At 36.7% G+C, this 21,299-nt stretch overlaps 1 protein-coding gene and 1 long non-coding RNA gene across 3 annotated transcripts; one reads left to right on the top strand and one right to left on the bottom strand.

Annotated features, from left to right (window-relative positions):
- Positions 1-1,668: 1,668 nt before the first annotated feature.
- On the bottom strand, positions 1,669-19,449 carry LOC134529074 (dnaJ homolog subfamily B member 9-like). 2 transcript variants are annotated; one of them, XM_063362784.1, is made up of 4 exons: positions 19,259-19,449; positions 14,802-15,040; positions 12,746-12,984; positions 1,669-2,291 (listed from the first exon to the last, which is right to left on the bottom strand). In XM_063362784.1, exons 2-4 carry the CDS (start codon positions 15,025-15,027, stop codon positions 2,061-2,063), a joined length of 696 nt encoding a protein of 231 aa, XP_063218854.1. In that variant the 5' UTR covers positions 15,028-15,040; positions 19,259-19,449; the 3' UTR covers positions 1,669-2,060. The 2 variants fall into 2 exon arrangements, with proteins under 2 accessions (XP_063218854.1, XP_063218853.1); XM_063362783.1 differs by having other exon boundaries at positions 19,238-19,418.
- On the top strand, positions 2,119-7,764 carry LOC134529075 (uncharacterized). Its single transcript, XR_010074453.1, has 2 exons — positions 2,119-2,325; positions 7,500-7,764. It is a non-coding gene; the product is annotated as an uncharacterized LOC134529075 (long non-coding RNA).
- Positions 19,450-21,299: the final 1,850 nt, after the last annotated feature.

Here is a 21,299-nt window from a genome sequence, read left to right as displayed (position 1 = left end):
ATCCATTTTAGCACCAAGTCCAAGTTCAGTCGTCACTGGCACAAAATCAACAAGTTTTAAAATTTAAATATAAATTTATTTTAAAAGCAAACGTATTCCAAAAACAAAATATACCCAAGAAAAGCAAATTGGATCATCAACTGTAACTAAAACTAGCATAATCACAGCATAATTGTCTCTTTCAATGAGTGCCAAGTACATTTGACCCTGATTTCATAAGGAAAATGAAATAAACTTTCATTACAATGCTAAGTATATAAGAAAGGGGCTGGAGTGGAACGCAGGTTAGGACGGTAGGCAGCCAGCGTGCAGTGTATGCAGCGCTAGGTAAAAGTGGCAAAATTTTTCTGCACTATAAAGTGACATTTTTTTTTGTTAACCCACAGGGAAAGTAACCCATGGAGGAAAGATCATTGCCTGAGCTCATAGGATTAAGTATTGCCAGCAGAAGTTAAAATGGTAAGGTGGAAGGAACTTGCCTGCATACACATTTTTTTCTGTTGCATCACATCCTACATTCCGCACTGCTGCGCTAGTGTGATTCCAGCAACGTGCGTTCGCACACAAAGACGGTTACTGTTGGCCTGGTCACGTGGAATAGCAAACAAAATTAAATTAAATGGCTAATTCTCGACCATCTTGAAGAGGAAAGCATTACCAACAAAGCAAAACATTCCAGGTTTAACTAGAAATCACTGTTTTTCCCAGTTGGTTCCTGGTCAAGTCAAATCCTCGCCATTATCCCAGTTTTCACGGTTGGTAGACACCCTGAGTAAAAACTAATAATGACAGTCGATAAACTGGTAAAATTGCTAATTCGGCATGGCCATGGTACCAAACATTCCAGATCAAAGACTTTCACTGTATGATCTTAAGTACCTAATATATAAGAAATTACATAGGTACCCAAACATTAAATATATGGGACAGATTGTAGAATGAATCCCAGGTAACAAATAACCTAAGTTACAAAATTAAAAAAAATATATACTCAATGTCTTGTTTAAGCAATATTATTTATAAAAACTTTTTCACTAGTGTAAAACTATGCTAAAATTTATAAACGTGTGTTTGTTTTCTATCTCTTCTCAATTTATTTATATTTGTAACACATGTTTTCACATTTTCAAGAGACTTTCAATTAAAATCAACACTTTACATAGGTAGGAATTCATCCTTTATAGCATGTTGTGGCAAATATATTTTTGTTTAAATTTGTATAAGAATCAATGTGTGTACCATAAAAGAACTTATTTTTAAAAAAACTAAACATATTCACAACAAAAAAACACATTTTTTAATGCAAAAATTAAGATGAAAGACAAGGCTTCAAAAATGACACAAAATTAGTAATGGCAGCCCTGCTTTCAGATATTATTATCGTAACTGATCACTTCTCCGACTACTAGTATTTAATTTTTAGTGACTTGGTTGGTTCACTCACTGATAAACCTCAGATAGTGACCAAGATATTTTTTCAGTTGAAACACCAAAATGTTTAGAAAAAATATTGTTTACATACCATACTGCAAATATTTCATGTACTGCCAACCAGTGCAATAAATAAAAATGCAAATGCTCAAAATGTTAATGCTGCACAAATAAAAAAAAAGGTAAACAGAAATGTACTAAAACACGTACTTACTATTATGCTTCATTAACAAAAAATTGAAAAGAGAAATAAATAATTTTATTATCATTTTGTCAAAAATACATACGTTGGTGAAGAGGATTTTTAAATTTTATCACAAAATGAATTGAATTTTTCATTTCTACAGCTTGCAATCCAATGTTTATCCTCAGATATGAAAATAGTTTAAATAAAAAATAAATATTTCTACAGGTACAATACATCACACAAAGTAAATATTTTGAATAACTAAGCAGTCTTGATAGATAACACTATGCATATAGTTGAAATAATAATTTTTTTTTATATACAAATGGCAAGCAAAAATATGGAAACATTTGTTCCTGTAAATGATAAGTTGAATAAAACACAACACAGGTAGCCGAGAGGCCAACTGCCAATACTTAAATAGGAAAAGTGTTCACTTGTCCTAGTGACATTCGGTGTAGGTGGTGACAGTGTTACCCACACGCTCGGTTCGCGTGTAGCAGGTCTGGCCACGCTTCTGCCGCTCAGAGTGGTGACTCGAGTGGACGCTGGAGAACTGGCTGCCCGCATGCGCGTTCGCGTGGCCTCCCTGTGAGAAGTGGCTTCCGAAGAACGAGCTGCCGTCTCCGAAGGTGTGCTCGTCTTGCCCAAAGAAGTTCATGAAAGGATCCTCCTGCATCAAAACCATCACTGCATCATCAGTTTATGTAAACACAAAAAAATGTACAGTAAACCACCATCTTGGACTAGGCAAATTTTTGTTGTCAAACATTTTTTGGCATAGCTATCCTAATGATTGGGTGTAACTAACTAGGTTCCAACATGGAGGAAATAATTGAATATGTCATACAAACAGGACATGTCACAACAGTTAGACTAGGCCATGGTTGTCAACTTCTACAAGTGTCTATAGCTAGCTCAAGTGGTTTGTTGTGTAAGGTGTACCATCTCGTGGCCCACGCTACCTAAGTAAAGTATATAAATATCTATATATTTACATGTATATTTTTTATTTATTTTTTAATTGTTAATCATAATGCGTTAAATCAATAAATTGATGCGTTTGTGAAGTATGGTTGCCTGAAGAACATATGACGCATCAAGCAAGCAAATAAATGCCTAGATATCGGAATTTTGATCCCGCAGAAGAAAAGCATAAATATTTGAAGTTGGTGTACCTTGTAAAATAATTGTAATTTGTTTAAAGTGACAAGTAATGAAAAAGATCGGTTAGCTTTGAAAGTTTAACATTTTTTTTTTTGCCATAATTAATCTGTTTTCAACATGATAACTTTTGAACCCTTTGTAGTCATTATTTAACGTGCCTTTAAATAATTTGCGATCGTCACTGGTAATGGAGGAGCAGAGTTTAGGTAATTTATAAATTTAACGTAAGTTAGATTAAAAGTAAAATATAGGTTGTCGGGTATCTATTTAAAGCTTATCTATTTTGGTACATTTTTGTTCTCTTAGTAAATTTCTGTAACTTCCGCGGTTTTAGACATATTTAATGTGGAATTTCTTTTTGAATTTCAGCAATCTGGGACGAAGGTTCTAGTAGTCGCGACAGGCTGGCACCGGTGCATCCGGTCAGCGTTTCTTAGAATTGTGTGGCGACACGGCTCGTATAACTGTTTCGGCGTGCTCGTCGCTGGTTGGCTGTGGAGGTTTGTGAGAAGGGGAAGGGAGAATTTTGTTTGTTAGTGACTCCGCGACAAAGCCTCGAGGGGAGGCTTTTTGAAAATAGGGATTTTTTGAATAAGAGGAGCAGGTGATTGGTGGCAATCACCGTCCGATATGGCAGAGTGATTTAGGTGTAATTTACTACTCAGTGCGCCTAGCATAATCGTGTATTTAAAGGAGAATTTTGCGAAGGGTTCAAAAGTAGTGCGTTTGTCTTGGTGCGCGAGGGTGGAAGTTGGGTAGAAAATGGAGGATGGCGAAAGAGACTGGCACGGATTCGACGAGGTCTCCTCTTTGTTTTTTTTTTAACCGTGGCTCGTAATATCGGGACGCCCTCTAACGGAGTATCATCTGAAGTTGGCGGTAGAGATATTTATTTCAGTTTCGCGTGATGTAAAACAGAAACAATCAAAGCTGACTGATCGAGCGTGGTGCCTACTTGAAAGTGAAAGCTTCCTGAATAAAATAAAATAATGCCAGTAACAACATTATTTTATTTAAATATCTAGTTCCTTTTATTTATTTTCCGCGGCACGAACCCCACGAGAACCCTGAGATAAGAAAGTCGACTCAATGCCGCGAGCAGCAACAAGAACCTTCAAAGTGTTTTCATGATGTAATGAAACCTGAGAGTGCATAATAAATTAGGGCAGCGTTACAGTTGAGTAATAACACTAAGGCCTAAATCTGTACTGCAAACTGCAAATGATGGGATAAGCTCCCTACATACAGAAGTCAGGTAGTTTTTAAAAGAAAGAACTTGATGCAGCAGACAAATACTACACGCTTGTACAATAACTCCCACTAATGTTCTGTATATAATTTTTAATAACATGGAATCCCACAAAAAAAAATTTTTACATCACGTAAAAAATAACTAGGAAAATAAACTGTAATTATGTAGTGTAATGGTTTATGGTAAATAAGACAAATAATGCTGAATTTAAAGGTTAGGTCAGGTCAGCTGCAATAATTATACGTAAAATGTTTGTTTGGAAAGTTTAACTTTTAAGTAAAACAAAAAAAAAAAGCAGCTAATCTAATCCAACCAAAATTTCACTTCAGTTTTCATTCACTTTATCATCCAGATAAAGCTACTCTATGTATTTATACAGAAAATATTAGCGAAACACAAAGTACAGTAAAATCTGATCCATTCTACAAAAAACATAAAATCCTTTTTAAAATTTTATATTCACAAAATAGTGATTAACTAGGTTCATATTTATATATTTTCGTTATTCACGCATTCCCGTTGTTAACTGCAGCCAGGTAAACTGTATTTTGTTTTAAGAATATTACAAACTAATTTTCTTTGGTATCTGGAACTAATATTTACGTTTGTTTATTTTATTTTTGAGTCCGCATCTTTTTTAACATTGATACATACAGCAAGTAAACTGTCACGGTGTCACATGGTGGTAGATTGTGACTAGGGTTAGGAGTTTTCCGCGATTCCGCGATCACGGAATATTTCGCAGAATTACAAGAGGCCCGCATAATCGCAGAATCACCGATTTTGCTGTACCTTTTTTGTCCATTTTGAGTGCAGTAATAATGTGTGCAAGGGTTATGTTCTACCAAATAATATCTTAATTATTATGGGCAGATTGAATAATTTCCAAACATTGTATAAAACATACGTTTTCATATAATTAATGCGGCAATGCCGTTAAAAATACAAGTTTGAATTACCAAAATATTAGTACGGCAAAATAAATTTCGCTTGCAGAGAATCCAAAGATAAGATTATAAGATGAGTTGCACATTGAGCGCGCAATCCTACCGGAGTTTATGAAACGACAGTAGTCACAGTCGATGGAAATATGTGCGCATCAATCGACTAATTGATCGATACAAGGCTTTGAATACGAAAGAATGACCTTATGGCCATTGGCGCAAAATGTAGGCCACACAGCATATTAAAAAATATAAATATATAGATATATCCTTATCCACTAAAGTAAATGAAAATGTCTGAGTAAATACGTTTTTAAAGAAGCCAGCGGGGGTAAAACAGCTATTCAAAATTGTTTTTGTTAGCTCGTTGGAAAAACTGGCTTCTTTAGGTTGTATATACATGTTTCAAACGTGATAAACTATTTTTAATAAATTGCAGAACTTTACATTTCTTATCGCAGAATTTGTATTTCACTATCGCAGAATTTTGGCCTTTGGTGTGCAGAAAACTCCTAACCTTAATTGTGATTGACCTTGATTTATATGCCATTGCAAATGTTGTGTTCACTTCCTTTAATGGCCATCACAAATGAGCATCCTTGTTTTGTGTTGTAATTCATGGTTGTTGACATTTATTTACTTTTTCCCACTACAGGCATACATGACAAAACTAATACAAATAAAAGTTTTCCAAGTTTGAAATGTCACAAATAGTGTTTTTAATCATACATGCAATTTTTTACATTACTGCTTTCTGAGACAGTAGGGAGATAAGTTTTGATACTTATTGCATGTTTAAATTGTTAATGTTTTTTAATATGTGGTCCAATAAAAACATCTCAACTGTACAAATGACTTTACCACAACAGTGAACTTTGGTATGAATCACTAGACATGCCATGTCAAATATCCATAACCAACTGAATACAGCAGAACTCTTCTTATAATGTTTTCCTGCTTATAAAGTCATATTTTCAGAGTCCCAACATTTTCGCCATAAGGACAATGTATTTATTTCCTGAATGCAACATTTCAAGAATAATGCATTTCCTGCTTTTAATGTTTGCTTTATAAAATTCAATAAAAGTTAAAACAAATTTTTAAAAACCTAACTATTCAATCACTTATCCCATCTGTTAAGTTTAACATGTTAAACCATTTACATTATACTTTATGTGAATTTTTGTTTACAATCACTACTGTACCATAGATGAAGATTGTTAAAATTGGATTCTGTGGAAAAACAAAATGAAAGTGTGCCAAAACACTTGAGCTTCACATTGGTGCTACCTAAAGCTGTGTATCCAATACATTTACGGTATATAATGTTCACAGTTCCGTGTCTGTTGAAATCCTTGACCTGAAGAACAAAAAAAGTATAAATCCTTCCATCCTTAGTCATTCTAATGTTTTCAGGTGTACGTATGTAGTCATACAATATTTTAGTTTGCCAACTATTCCGCAATGACAAGAATAAAAAACAAAGTGTTTTTTTATTGCTGATAAAAAGAGTTTAATTTATTTCATCACCACCACGAGTCGTGAATCGTTTTATAGAAATGTGGCAGTATGTCTTTAAAGACAAATAAAACAGGACCCGAAAGCATAATGAAATTGAAAAATTGTTGGCTTGGTTAAGCAAATTCGAGCATAGAGAGCATCCGTCAAACGTTTAAAATTTAAATTTGTTTATAAAGCTTGATGAGTCGATTGGTAAAAAGGTTCAAACACTGACGCGTGCTAAACTGACAATTCCTGTTTATTAAACAACTTCCTGCTTATGTTTTTTTTTTTCCATACGCCCCCTTAAACATTATAGCAGGGTTCTACTGTACTCATTATTTTGATGGATAGTAAACTACCTATTTGTATTTGTAAACTGAAATATTCACACATGCCTAGTCCTCAGTGAAGCTGAGGTGCTTCACTCCAGCCAGCATCATGGTTTCAATTCCATACATGATTCAAAGTGCACTAAAATCTTAGAGATACCATCAATGTAATGTAACACAAACAACCTTAATTTTTTGCACTCAACTCCATACCAAAAACTGTCACAACTATTTAAAATTCCAACATGTTTATGTCAGCCGGGGCTTCGCCCCATAAGCCTGGTGCAACTCCACTGTCCCGTTCCCTACCTACGTGGCATTTGTATCGCCGACGTACATAGACGTGCGTGTATTTGAATTGCGCGCCACGGACTAACTACTGCAAGAGGGAGCTTACAGGCAGTGGACGTCCCCCATACATCAATAACAATAATTATTGTAAACCTTTTTTAATGAGTCCCAAGTGCTATGTGTTCCAGCAGACCTAATAAGTGCTGTATGTAATAAGTATTTAGGTTATTAGGTTAAGTTAACAAGGACGTTGCCGGGCGGACCCAAGCGGACTCGAACTCGGCCGAAGCTAGACCTGATTTAAATGTTATATAAAAAGTAGGTGATGTTTTAAGGTTTTGAGCCCAGATGAGGGATAGCAGAAATTATAAGTGTGTTTTGTGTTTTTCTTAAAGTAACCCTTGGCACTGGATCGCAGAATCGAGTAATGGTTTTGGTCGGGCGGGAAGCTGCCTGCTGTCCGTGCGCAGAGCGCTGCTCGCCCCAATTCCTCTTCGTCGTCGGCCAAGACCAGACGTGCACGGAGACACCGGAGACGTGTGGCCACGTGTGCGGACCGCCATGAAACTAAATCGATCCGTGCCTCAGGCCCTGAACTGTTTTATAAGGCATGTCATGTAGTGAGCGGCAGAAGTAATAAAGGAATCGTGTGAGTAACAACCCGTGTGTGTTTCTGACTACGTGACGCTAACCCTCGTAGTCCTCGTGTGTGTTAATCAGTGTGGCGTGTCTGATGCCTACAGCAGGCCGGGTCTCATTTAACAAGCTTAGTCAATTAGAGGGCTAATATCTCACCCCACACGGGCCATGTAACGCCCTGACAGAGAGTCTCAGCTGGGTCCACGTGCCAACTCAACGTGGTGGCGCCCACTATAAACAGCTTCGTGTGAGCAGCTATGCCCTCAGTGTGATGCACAGAACACACAGGAAAACTTATAACATACACATTACTTCAACATCTCGCTTCAGAGAAGGGACTAGACATTACTAAAACCTGAAATCTTTACCCATTGTCACCACCTATTGACCACATTGCACCTATTTATGTTTTTTTATGTATTTTCCATTAAATTTTTCAACATTCAGTAATATATTGTAAAATTATTACTTATTTTTTGATTAAAAAATAACCACACAAATTATGTCAGCATTTGTGATTTCACATGCTATAAAATATGTAGCCATTGACCTCTATGCTTACATTTTACAAAAAAAAAAAAAAAACAATCTTAACTGCTGATAAAATGTTATTTTTATTTATGTGTGATAAGTAAAATAAATTCCTGTCAAAGGAAAATTGTTAACACATTAAACAATTTTTTTTTATTTTAAGTTTTATTCAATTAGTTAAAGGTTAGTGTTTGGTTTAGTGTGTATATTATTTATTATTTCACAAATTTAGGAACCGTAATTTTTTTTCTCACTCTCCCCAGTTTTACATATAAAGCCTGTTGGCTAGTAAGGCCTCAGTACCCAAAATCATATTTTAAATGACGCTCATATTCAACTGTCACGCACACATACGAATTACATACAGTTGAATCACCTCAGTGTCACAAATGTGCGATCCCCCACTCCCCGTCGCCAGTGTTTAGCCGGATTTCGTGCGGAGAAGCCGCATTGCACGAATAATAAAAATCAATGGCAAACAATCTTAAGTATTTTTACAGCTAATAATGTACACCTCTGCTCTACTTACTTACAAATGCACGTTCTTTTAACGCTTAGTTTGAATTTAGTACTGCAGTCTAAATATTGTTTGTTTTTCTTATTTAATTAAGTGGCTGATGGATATTAAGGCCTATCAGATTTGGTCACAGGCCTTATTGCCATCTATTTATTTTGCAATTATAATACATTTTAAAAGCTAAAATGCATTACCAATGTAAATAATGAATAAGTTATTTATTTTTGTGCTTTATTTTGTTACTTTTTGCTTTATGTTGTTTCATTTTACTTTGTTTTCTGTTTCAACAATCATAATGCCTCCCAAACAGGCATTATGGTCTGAAGAAACTTGGTCTCAGCTGTAATAGCAGTACAAAGGGGTATCCTAAGCACATAAAAAGCTGCAGGGAGGTGCAATGTCCCTAGTAGAAGAACCATAATAAACCATCGCTAGAGTGGCAGCTTAAAAAAATCTAGGTCGAAAAGCAATCCTGAACAAAGAACAGGAAATTGATCTTGTGAAAAGGTTAATCAGGTTTGCTGAAATAGGAGTAACAGGCGATTTGCCTAACGGCAGTTTGCCTAAACATGAATTCGTTACTGCGATTTGACTAAAGTCATTTCGCCTAAAGGCGTTTTGCCTAACGGAGTTCTGCCTGACAGCGATTTGCCTAACGGCATTTTGCCTAACGGCGATTTGCCTAACTGCTTTTTGCCTAAAATGTTACTATGATAACAAAACCTCGTTTTGCCTAACGTCGAATTGCCTAACGGCATTTTGCTAATGGAGATTTGCCTAACAGCGTTTTGCCATCCTAACCTAACCTAAGCTAACCTTACCTAAGCTAACGGCGTTTTGCCTATCAGCGGTTTGACTAACGGCAATTTGCCTAACGGCGTTTTGCCTAACGGCGTTTTGCCTAACTGTGTTTTGCCTAAACAGCGTTTTACCTAAAATTAGGCAAAATGACACATTCCCCTGAAATAGGACTGCCTGTGTGTGACACCAAGAATTCTCTGTCCCTTGGTGTACAGATTTTGTGAGCAAAATACTGTCAAGCATAATTTCAATGAAACCACTAAGCTAGCAGGCAAAGACTGATTTGAAGAATTTATGAAGAGAAAACCTCTAATTTCTAAAAGAAAATCAGAGTTTTTAAATCCTGCTAGAGCTCATAAGCTCATTGAGTTCATTGTTGACGATCGTTTTAAAAAAATAAGAGCATTCTATTATGACCTGGAACTCCACAATCATCCTCAAAAAATATACAACATGGATGAGGGTTGCCGCCTCACAATCCACCACCAACCAACTGTTTTGGCTCAAAAAGGAGCCAAACGAGTGCATTTACAGAGATCAGAACACACAGAACGTGAGTTGCGGGATGTGTAAATGCATTCAGCATTGCTATATTTCCCTTGCTCATATTTAAAGGTAAACTATTGAAGCCAAAGTGCCAGAGCGCAAGAGCAGGATGGCTGACATGAGGCAATGCAGAAAATGTGCCAAATGGTAGGTATCACGAGAAGTGTGTTGGTTTATCAGAGGAAGATGCTAATGCTTTTGAGTGCCCTGATGGCTGTTAGGCGAAGAAATTTATAGATTGTTATAAGTATTGCATGTGAAATAACTGCATTTACATTATTACTAGGGATGGGGCGACCGAATCCAATATCCGCCGAATCCTAGGGATTCGAGGGTTCGGCGGGTCTGATATAGGATTCGTCAAAGGATTCGGTTTTTTACTATTTACGGGGAAAAAATAAAGTAAAACTCGCTTACGAGGTCCCGCATGGTAGGTTTTTCCGTATAAAGCGTTTAAATTGCCCGAGGTCTCATCATTTACGCCATTAAATGTGTGATATAATGTCCGTTAAAATTTTTTCTGAAACTTCCTGTCTCAAATAATGGCCCACGTAAATATGAAGAAAAGACAAATGAACAACATACGAAGAAATATGGATGATGTACCATAACTACAGTACAAATCCAACAGTTATTTTAAGATAATTACCATAAAAAGAACAAAATATTCTTTGTAGAATACCATAATTACTACAGAAGCATGATAGCTACCATATTTGCACTATAGTTACCGTAACAACTGAGATGTATATTTACTGTGATAGTAATGTATTATTTATTTATGACATATTAAATTAAAGAACATTGTTGGAAAAAAAAAGGATGTTAAACTTTGATATGTACGGTTGGCACATGTTGCTAAGAAATAATGCGATCTGAAAGAATGCAGTACTACTACGAAAAGTGAAAATGGTACTCGTGGATTTTTAGGTTATGGCAGTCTTTTTCGTTTTTCAGTAATATCGGCCGAAAATTAACGAGCGTACTGTATCGGAAGTCGGCAGAAATGCCGATTCAACTAAATATTGGCAAAATCGGCTTCTTCAATACAGCTCTACATTTAATGACATGAGTAAACATATTTCAGACTTCAGGATATTGAAAAAGACTTTAATTTCCATGTAGGTTTATTGTGTGTATGTTTTTTTGCAAGTGTAAATTGAATGAAGTAAAATGCTTTTATTTTTATTACTTTCAATTGATTAAACTTTAATGACCAGTTACAGATATTTATGACACTAATTTTGAGGTTAAGCAATTTTACTAAAGCATTCCAGCCAAGCAGGTTGCCAGCGAGAGACGCTTCTCTTTTGCTGGAAACATTATCTCCAATTGTAGAGCTAATTCAACTCGAACGTGCAGAACAAATTATTGTTCTGCATGATAGATTAAAGAACAGAATTTAATACTCTGTGACAATCTCTCTCAGAATTATTGTGCTGAAAAGTGGAAATGTTGAAACAACATGATTTTTGGTGCTAAGTTTGTTGAAGATCAGTAAGGACTCCAGAAAAATTGACAAAGATGAAATTTTTCCAAAGATATGTTACATTTACACAAACATATACTTGGTTAAGTTAGTTGGATGATATCAGTTACTAATTAACCAATGGAAACAGGTAAGATTCAATGGGGAAAAAATGTTATTTTTTTATGGCAGTGCAAAATGTAAACACACTCTGTAAATAGTTACCCAAAATTAATAAGCCCACTTCGTTTTAATACTTTATTCAAACATTATACTAAGTTTAAGATAAAAATAATTTCCCAAAAGTGTAACTGTACACAAAAGCTCGAGCTAGGCTCGAAGTAAAATTCTTAGGCTCGTAGACCTCTAGCTTATTTATAGAAAAAATCCTAACCGCTAATCTGTACTAAAACTGAAATTTCTCAAGAAAAATTTTTTGTCTTTATATACACTTATACCAGAAATGTACCAAACTACATGTGATAAAGTCAAGGGACTTTAAGTGCAAGCAGAATACATCTCACTTACATTAGATATGTGGACATCATCTATTAAAAGATTCGGGTTCGGGTTCGAGATTCGGCAATTCCAGTCAAGGATTTGAGTTAGGATTCGGATTCGAGGAAATCAGGATTCGCCCCATCCCTAATTATTACTGATCTCAAGTAAAAGATTTAGCATAGAATTTGATTATTTTGTCAGTTAAAGGCATATGCCTCATTATCATGGCATAGTAAAATAAGGCACCCTGGCACAGTTATTTAAAAGGTTTATTTTTGATTTTTTTTATGGCAGAAGATGCCATTTAAAATTTAAACGATGTTCCAAATATTCTGTAAGACTGATTCGTAAAAAAACATGTTGATTTACTATCATATTTTTCATTTTATTTTAAATCTCCCTTAGCTAGGCCTTATTACCTGCCGGTACCTTACTTATAACAACATTAATTTATCACAATTTACAAAAGTCCTTTGTATTTAGCACAGCTGAATATTTTCAATAATAAATTGGGTAGAGAAGTGAGTAATTTTATATTTGGAACTACTAATGTTCAAACAATAAAATCAACAATAATCTATTGGAAAAACCGCAATTTCAGAGTACCCAATGATGTTAACATTTTTCCATATACCAACCATGAAGATATCTTCGAAAACAAATCCATGGCCTTGAGCATGCCTGTGTTGTCCGTGGAAGTCGCCATGCCCATGTCCTCCAAAATGGAAAGTATTCCCCATTGTCTCTTCAAAGCTGTGATACATGTTGTCATGGTTAAAATGGTGCGACCCACCAGCCCCATTGGCGCCTCCAAACATTCCGCTACCTAGCTGATCGTAGGTTCTTCGCTTGGCTGGATCCGAAAGCACTTCATATGCTGCAAAAAAGATTGTAATGTGTGAGGAGCAACAATGGCTGGAATAACATTAAATACATGTCTTCAGTGAATAATAAAACAATTTCCAACAAGTGTGAGTGAGCTCTTCGGTGAACAGTGTGTCCACACACAGTGTGATGGCCACTACCGCCTGTTGCCCTTATGTGTGATATTAACACACACGCCTTAATTTAAATCTAATTTTAAAGTAACAACATCAAATAATCATCAACATATGTTAGTGCATAATATAATTTTACCTATAAAATTTAAAGGAGAAGCTGCCAAATTACCAATATTCACCTAAGAAATAAATTGCCAAATGGCTGCAATATTATTTGGAAGAATTAAGATTTCAAGGGTATGGCAATGTCCAAACTGCTGCCAACTATAGGCTGCAAAAAGGTATTCTTCATCAGCATAGCAACGTAAAAATAAATTTTTCTCTAAATTAAAACTGTTACAATTATTTTCAGAGGAAAGTTTAACATTTTAAATGTACATATTTTCCAATTAAAAAAAAACTAAAATTTCTATCTCTTGTTGATCCACTGTCTGTTATACAGTTCACCAGAATTCATTTACTAAGGTGATGCTGAGGTTTAAAGAGCAAACATTCCAACCTGAAGATATATGAATCAGTGTTTGCACTGATTTCACTTGAAACTAATCATTAGTTTAGTTAAAGATTGCAAAAACATGCATAACTATTCAGTTACCTTGCCATAATTTCCTAATAACTTAGGGGAGGGGAGAAATATTCCAGTTCTCATTGCCATTTTAAAATAAACACGACAAAGAGCATCTGTCCTTTCTGAGAGATTGTGGTGAGTTTAAGTTCATGAAGGATGAAAGTAAAAGTGTGAAGGAATATCTGTGTTAGAGGTAACATCAGTAACCACCAGGAAAATTAATATGAAATATTGAAAATTACCAATAATTGGTTATCTGAAAACAAATACTAATTTCAAATCAATCACGGCTGGAAGGGGAGACAGTAGGGGAGAGGTAGCAATGACGCAGCAGTGAAGCTACGGAATTCTTGTAATGCTGCTTGTGTTTGTCTACTCTTCAGTTTTCATAACGGCTGAAGATTGACGCAACCGTAATATTTTATTTAAAGTGTCTACAAATTATTTTTGTGGAAAAGAGTTATTGATTTGTGCAATTAATTTTTTAAGTATCATTCATTTTCATGTGAATAGTGTGACTGAAAATGTAAAAAAAGACTTATATTAAAAGAGTAATTTATTTTTGGTTTTTGAACACTGCGATTTGAAATATCAAAACAACTTGTTCGACGGGAGTGCCGTTTTGCTCTTTCATTTAATTTGGTTGGATATTGTGATTTAACGTCATGCGTAAAAATAATAAAAAGGCAAAAGCAGATATGAGGTATTATCAAAAACAACGTGGGAACAAAGAAAACACAAAAAGAGGCGTCAAAAAGTGTCAGTGAACGGATGAGAGAGTTCAGGGCGCGGAAAGGAGAATTATCTTTTTTTTTCATTTGAGATCATACCCGCATCATTACTATCCTCTATTATTATCTCTTGTTCTATAAAAAAGTACTAATAAATTATATCTATCTAATAAGCAATAAATTTCACTTCTGTTGTGCGTGGATTCCACGCACACATTCTTTAATGATTTAAACTGCTTATCTCCCTCACCACTATTGAGTATTTCAAAATCCAATACAAATTTAAAAATACAATTTTCTGAATTTTTTTCACGAAAAAGCCACGACTCGACACAATTACCTCAGAGTATGTACTATAAACTACAAGCAAAAAAACCAGTACATTACCACCAACCTTCTGCAATTTCTGTGAACTTGTTTTCAGCTCCCTTCTGTTTGTTCTTATCGGGGTGATACTTAACTGCCAACTTTCTAAACGCCCGCTTTATGTCTCTATCCGTTGCAGTCTTCTTAATGCCGAGCACATCATAGTAGTTCTTCTTCCCCTTCTCGGCAGTTGAGGTAAAGTTGAAAACAGCAAAGAAGATCAGGGAGAAAAGGCAGAGCTGAGAAATTTTCATATTTTATTCTTTCCTAAAACAAACATATTTATGATGAACAGGTAGGCCAGTAGTTCTACAGAGTAGCGGCTCAAGGTAAAAAGTGAACAACTTAACTGAAAGGCTAGTTATGTTAGGACAGCTACATTCGTAATATGTATTCTTATATATTATTATGTATTGAATATGTACTATTAATGTACCTCCCCTCATCCAACCAACCTTTTACTTTGGTTATTATTTGATTTTCCAGAATTAGCTACTCTGCAGAATTACCAGCAACACTAGTAAAGACTAACATTAAAATCCACTGGAACTAATGTGCAATATGTTATAAGATAAATAACAGTATTTAAGCTAGTACAGATACTTATATCGGTAAATATGTAGTTTAGCGGTATTTGCGAAAAAAAATGTTAAAAATCCGAAAATAATTTTATTATATGCGCTTTAACTTCCTCTTTTCATTAAACCCGGCGGAGATAAGAAATTCCAAATACTTTAGGAGATATCAAATTTTTTAATTTTTATTGTTGGGCGATGTGTGTTAAAAAAAATTTTTAAATTCCGAAAATACTTTTATTCTATGCTCTTTAACTTCCTCTTTTCATTAAACCCTGCGGAGATAAGAAATTCCAAATACTTTAGGAGATATCGAATTTTTTGATTTTCATCACAATACCTGTGCATTCATGCGGCATTGACCATTGTTTCTTGTTTACGAGTATGAATTTTTTTTTCACGGCGTAGGTAAACGACTACATAATTTTCTTCTAATGGCAAAGGAATTGTACCCGCCTCTAACTTAGGTGAGTTTTTAACGTTTAAAATTTTAATGTTTTATTTGTTATTTGGATATTGTTGCGCAAGTAATAAGTAAAAAAAAAAATACTTGAGCTCCTACTGTTCATCCTTTGTCCCGGTTTGTTTGGTCAGGTCAGTTACATTATAAATACTTTAAAACTAAACAACCATTAAAATTAATTCATTTTATTTTTAATGTCCGCTTAGTTTGAAAGTATTTATAATGTAACTGACCTGACCTAATCGACCATTTTAATTAATTAGGCATTCACGAACACACAGCAAAATAAAAAAATTGCGGCGGTCGAATGATAGCACAGGTCTTGTATGTATTGCAAAATAAGAACGGCGATATCTCCTAAAATATTTGGAATTTCTTATCTCCGCCGGGTTTAATGAAAAGAGGAAGTGAAAGAGCATATAATAAAAGTATTTTCGGATTATTAACATTTTTTTTTTCGCATTACAGCTAAACTACATATTTACCCTTATATCATTACTTAAGTAAGAAATGGTACCTCAAGTACTGGTAATGCTACATGAAGATTTACCAACACTTGTTTCTCTATTTTGGATTCCTCGCTACTATATGCAAGGCTTAGAAAACAAGCACCATTGCTTAGTGTTTTATCAAGTATGTCTCCAATTGTGGATTCCACCCTCAAGGTAACAGTTAAGTTCATAGAAATGGATATTAGTCGACTAACACTAGATTTTACACTTATGATAGCTTACTGACTTGCTTTTGATAACTTTGAAATTAAAATACATACGGAAATAAAAGTTAATCCTGTATTAGTGTTTATTAATTTTAATGTTGCTAACCTTACATAGGTAACCAACCATTTACACCATTATGCAATATTTTCAATACATCTAACCTCACTTAACCTAACCATATATCCACACTATCTACAGTATTTTAAGTGTATCTATCCTTACCTAACCAACAGTTCAAGCAATTATAAAGTATTTTTAATGCAGGACTACATTCACAACATTATAGACAAAATACACACTCACTGAAGTTGGATGTGCTCAAATAGATAAAAAATGCTACATTGAAAAATATCACATGCACAGAAAAAATAGCACATAAATAGATGTCCAAACATCTTAAAATTTTTCTTATGTGGTGTACAAATTTCTGTTCACTGCAAATTAGCATATGTCAGCAGCATAGACTAGCAAATGATGGTTTTTATATGTGAATTTCAAATATAAAAAGGTGAAACTAATTTCAATGTGGTATTTTTTGAGGAAAAGCTTTGTAGTTAATCATTCATAGCGTTAAAAACAAAATGACAATTCAATATTTGTTTCTGGATAAAAAAACTGCTTCTTTGCTGACCAGATTCAAACATGTGAAAATGAAAATTCCAACGAAAGTAAATCAGGGAAATAAACAGCTATAATGTTTCAAACCACTGTGTTTGTACTATTATAGCTTCTTATTATGTAATATGCTTTGTTCGACTGTGTAATTTCAATGCTATTTGTGTGCTACCGCTAACATAGCCTAGTAACAAATGAACTGCTCAAAAAAAGGGTTAACAGATAATCCTAGTTTATCCCTTGATCCTGATGGCATGATCCTGAATATATTTATCAAGTGGTACATAAGGCTTGCTGTTTTAATTTAGAACATTGAAAGATCCTGGACATAACCAAAACTAAATATCACAATACAAACAAGTTATGTTAGGTATTTTTAGTTTTGTATAGGGCCTACATCATAATTCGTTTTTATATAAGTTTTTTGGTTCAAGAGCTTTAGACGTTCAAACTTAAAATAGAAAGCATCGTGTACCACCCAATCAATGTATACAGTATCATGCCATAAGGATCAACGGATATACTTCAATATATGATATGGATATGGATATGGATATGGATAGATGCAATCTTTATAGATTTTGAAAAGGCGTTTGATAAGGTCCCCCATAGGAGGTTAATGGAAAAGGTTGAGTTGCTGGTGAGGGATGGAAGGGTGATAAACTGGGTGGGTGATTTCCTGAGGAATAGAAGACAAAGAGTGAGAGTGGGTGAGGAAAGCTCCGAGGAGGGGGAAGTGACGTCGGGGGTGCCACAGGGGAGTGTGCTGGGGCCTCTGTTGTTCACAATTATGATAAACGATCTGGGGGAGGGCATGAAAGCCAGATGGAGGCTATTTGCAGATGACTGTGTAGTGTATGAGGTTGTGGGGGAAGGGGGATGTTTAACAGAGGACTTGATAAGGTTGGAGCAATGGACGGAGAAAAATGGAATGTCCTTGAATGTTGGTAAGACAAAAGTTGTCAGATTTACAAAGAGGAGGAAAGTCACACGAAATGTATATTACTGGAAGGGGCAGGAGATAAGAGAGGCAGCAGGATATAAGTACCTGGGGGTGACACTGAAAAATGACCTAGGATGGGCGGAGCACATAGAGGGGGTGGTCAGGAGGGGAAGGCAGGCGCTGGGGTTGCTTGGTAGGACCCTGCAGGGAGCTGGGAGGAGGACAAAGGAGAAGGCATACTCCACATTGGTCAGGCCAATGTTGGAGTATGCGGCGGCGGTCTGGGACCCCTACCTGGTGACTGAGGTGAAGGAGCTGGAAGGGGTGCAGCGCAGAGCGGCTAGGTGGGTGATGGGAATGTGGAGAAGGAGGGAGGGGCAGGATGGGAAACTGCATAGCCCAACGGAAATGATTAAGGAGTTGGGGTGGGAAACGTTACAGAGGAGAAGAAGAGTGGAAAGGTTGGTCAGGATGTTCAAGGTGCTGAAGGGGGAAGGGGGATGGGGGCAATTGGGAAGCAAAGTACATAGAGGGGAGTACAGAGGACGAAGAGACCACAGATGTAAGCTCCAGAGGGTGTGGAGGCGGACAGAGAGAGGGCGGAACACCTTCCTGGTGAGGACGGGGAGGGAGTGGAATGGGCTGGGGGAGGAAATGGTGGAGGTCAGGGATGGGAGGGAGCTGAGGAGAAAGCTGATGGAGGGGGGGGGGGGAGAGGGGAGTGAGTGGGAGTTCTTGCCACCGGGTGAAAGCCCAATTGCAGGTTAAGTAATAATAATAATTAGCAAAAACACTACTTACAAGTTTGGAAGTAAAGTATGTTTTGATCAGAATTAAAAAGAGTTTTGTTATGTAGAAAGTAAAAAGGTTGTTTTTTATTATGACCTTGGCTAATGTTATTGGAATGGTTGTTATAACTGTTATTTTGATAGTACCTCGGACTTGCAACTTACTTGCGCAAAGGCAAATGTTGCTGTAACAAACTATTTTAACAAGCAGTGAAGAAGCCCACGTTAAACTTTACTATAATACAAATACATGGTTTACGCTGCTTTAAATATACTTGATAAAAAAAAAGAACTTAAAGACTTAAAAAACGCAATTACCCTAGTCATCCAAATTAACAGTAAAATAAATCAACAAACTTACAACAAAATGAAGGTAACTAACTTGAAAATTTTAAATATCCTTGTTTTCCTGTAAGGATTTCGGTGGTAACTTTTTCAAAAACCCGTAACAACAATATGTGAGTACAGCACATTTTCGATTGACTTTCACACAACTGATAAAATGTAGGTACACGAAAAACTACGTAATTGGTTCAACTTATTGTAAATAACCATAGAAGTATAGCTAACGACGGCACGCTTGTGTCTCGTTTCACATGACGTATCTCGGCAGCCTAGTAAAGCTCGTGTCGGCATGTCAACTAACAGCGCTAGTAGTAGTTCAGTCCATTATTTACACTGTTTTAAAAGGGCACTTGGTTTTTAAATATAATATTACTAATAATTCCGTCTCAATTTTTGAAATTCTTTTTCAGATATGTAATTTTTCATTCCTTTTGGTGCTTGGTAAGTCACTAATCGATGCAAATGCCTTAAGATTTCTCTGCTTCTGTCAGTTCAGCTGAAGTGATGATAGAGAATGCCTTGCTCTCGTATTATGCCTTGTTATAATTAACGATTAGAAAATATAAAGGTTATAGGTTACAGCTTAAAACCGTCAAGGTTTTCGTTTTTCTACATGTATGTATTTGAACATTATAAATAAAATTATTAACACTCTTAAAAGTAAAAAAAAAAAAATGTTGTTTTGATGCCATCCCCGCTGCCTGATTCCTGAATTAATGAATTTAGAATGTGGAATTTTAACTCGAGGGCGGGGTTTGTTGCCTCGTGGCTGCAGGCAGGGACGCGTCGACAAAGGACCCCCCGGGCTGTTTAGGCCACACAGGACACCATGATAATTAAGAGAAAACACTTGAGTACAACTGAATTTATTAACATGTCACATGGTACATGGCGCTGTCATGCAACTGCCTGTATCATCGTCTACCTTTTAATCTCAGCACACGCAGCCCTCGAATGGCGGCACTGATTAACATTTTGTGGAAAGTAGCGAAATACCCAGCAATGGTTTGCAGGCTGTCCTGAGACTAGCAATACGAAAGATGGCGGCGTGTGACGCGTCGGGAGGCTAATGTTAAGAACTAGCCTGACGGCCGAGTAGTTGAATACACAAGACTAAATAATTAAAATGCCTATAAGTTAACATAGAGAATTATGGAGTTGCAAAGTACACGTGGTGGATGCTTCCACACTTAACACACCCTTAGCACAGGCAGACAATGCATGCGGCTGATGGCCCAAACTTACACTAGAATTACACCGTATGACTAAAGCCTGACATGGAAGCGTTCTGAGGAGCAAAGTAAATCTGTTAAAGAAGTATAGTTCAGGTTGAATTGGAAATAGTTACCAGAGTTCCGTCCTCGCCGTAGGTCGTCCCAATGGACTTTGGCTGGATGGCCGCTCCGGCTGCGGACGGTGTAGGTGGAGGGCCCAGTCTTCCAGAGAACCTGTCGAGGCGGTGACCACTTGGGGGCCAACCCGGCTCAGAAATTCCGAGCCCCTGCGGAGAGGTGGTGCTGGCACACATAAACCTACTGCCATTAGGTGAGTGGGGTTGGTGCTTGTGTGGTTTGTGGTGTTTTGTTCGTGAGTAACTGAGCCTGTTTCGTGCGCGCCTGCTCTCGCATGGCCTTGATTTGCGGACGTAGCTCATGCCCCCATAGATCCTCCGTGGTTGTGTTTGCTACTCGACACTCCCCTGGAAGTGCCATGTTCTGTCCTTGCAAGAGCTCCTTGGGGGAGTGTCCGGTAACGTTGTTTGTGCGCCGCCGCAGGCAGTAGAGGATTTTGGGCAGGTGGACATCTCACTTGGTGTGGTCGTCCCCCAGACGCAGCCGGAGTTGGGCCTTGATCTCTTGGTTCCGTCTTTCTGTGGGATTTTCGCGGGGGTGGTACGTGGGCATGTTGTGGTGGGTGATGCCACAGTGATGGCAGTCAGCTCGCCACCGACTCCCCATAAATTGGCTTCTGTTGTCTGTTAGAAGGACCTTCGGGAATCCGTAGCGTGAATATATTTCCCCTTCCAGCAAGCTGGTGATTGTCCCGGTCCGGATATTGGACACTGGAAAGGCTTTCAC

The sequence above is a fragment of the Bacillus rossius genome, chromosome 2, assembly GCF_032445375.1.
Source record: "Bacillus rossius redtenbacheri isolate Brsri chromosome 2, Brsri_v3, whole genome shotgun sequence".
Classification (NCBI taxonomy): domain Eukaryota; kingdom Metazoa; phylum Arthropoda; class Insecta; order Phasmatodea; family Bacillidae; genus Bacillus; species Bacillus rossius.
This window is presented reverse-complemented; position numbering and strand designations above follow the sequence as displayed.

Excerpts from the sequence above, each read along its gene's own strand:
- LOC134529074 (XM_063362784.1), bottom strand. The coding sequence starts at position 15,027 with ATGAAAATTTCTCAGCTCTGCCTTTTCTCCCTGATCTTCTTTGCTGTT. Across the intron at positions 12,985-14,801 it reads GTTCACAGAAATTGCAGAAG|CATATGAAGTGCTTTCGGAT; the intron begins GTTGGTGGTAAT and ends TCTTTTTTGCAG. Across the intron at positions 2,292-12,745 it reads TTTTCGAAGATATCTTCATG|GAGGATCCTTTCATGAACTT; the intron begins GTTGGTATATGG and ends GTTTTGATGCAG.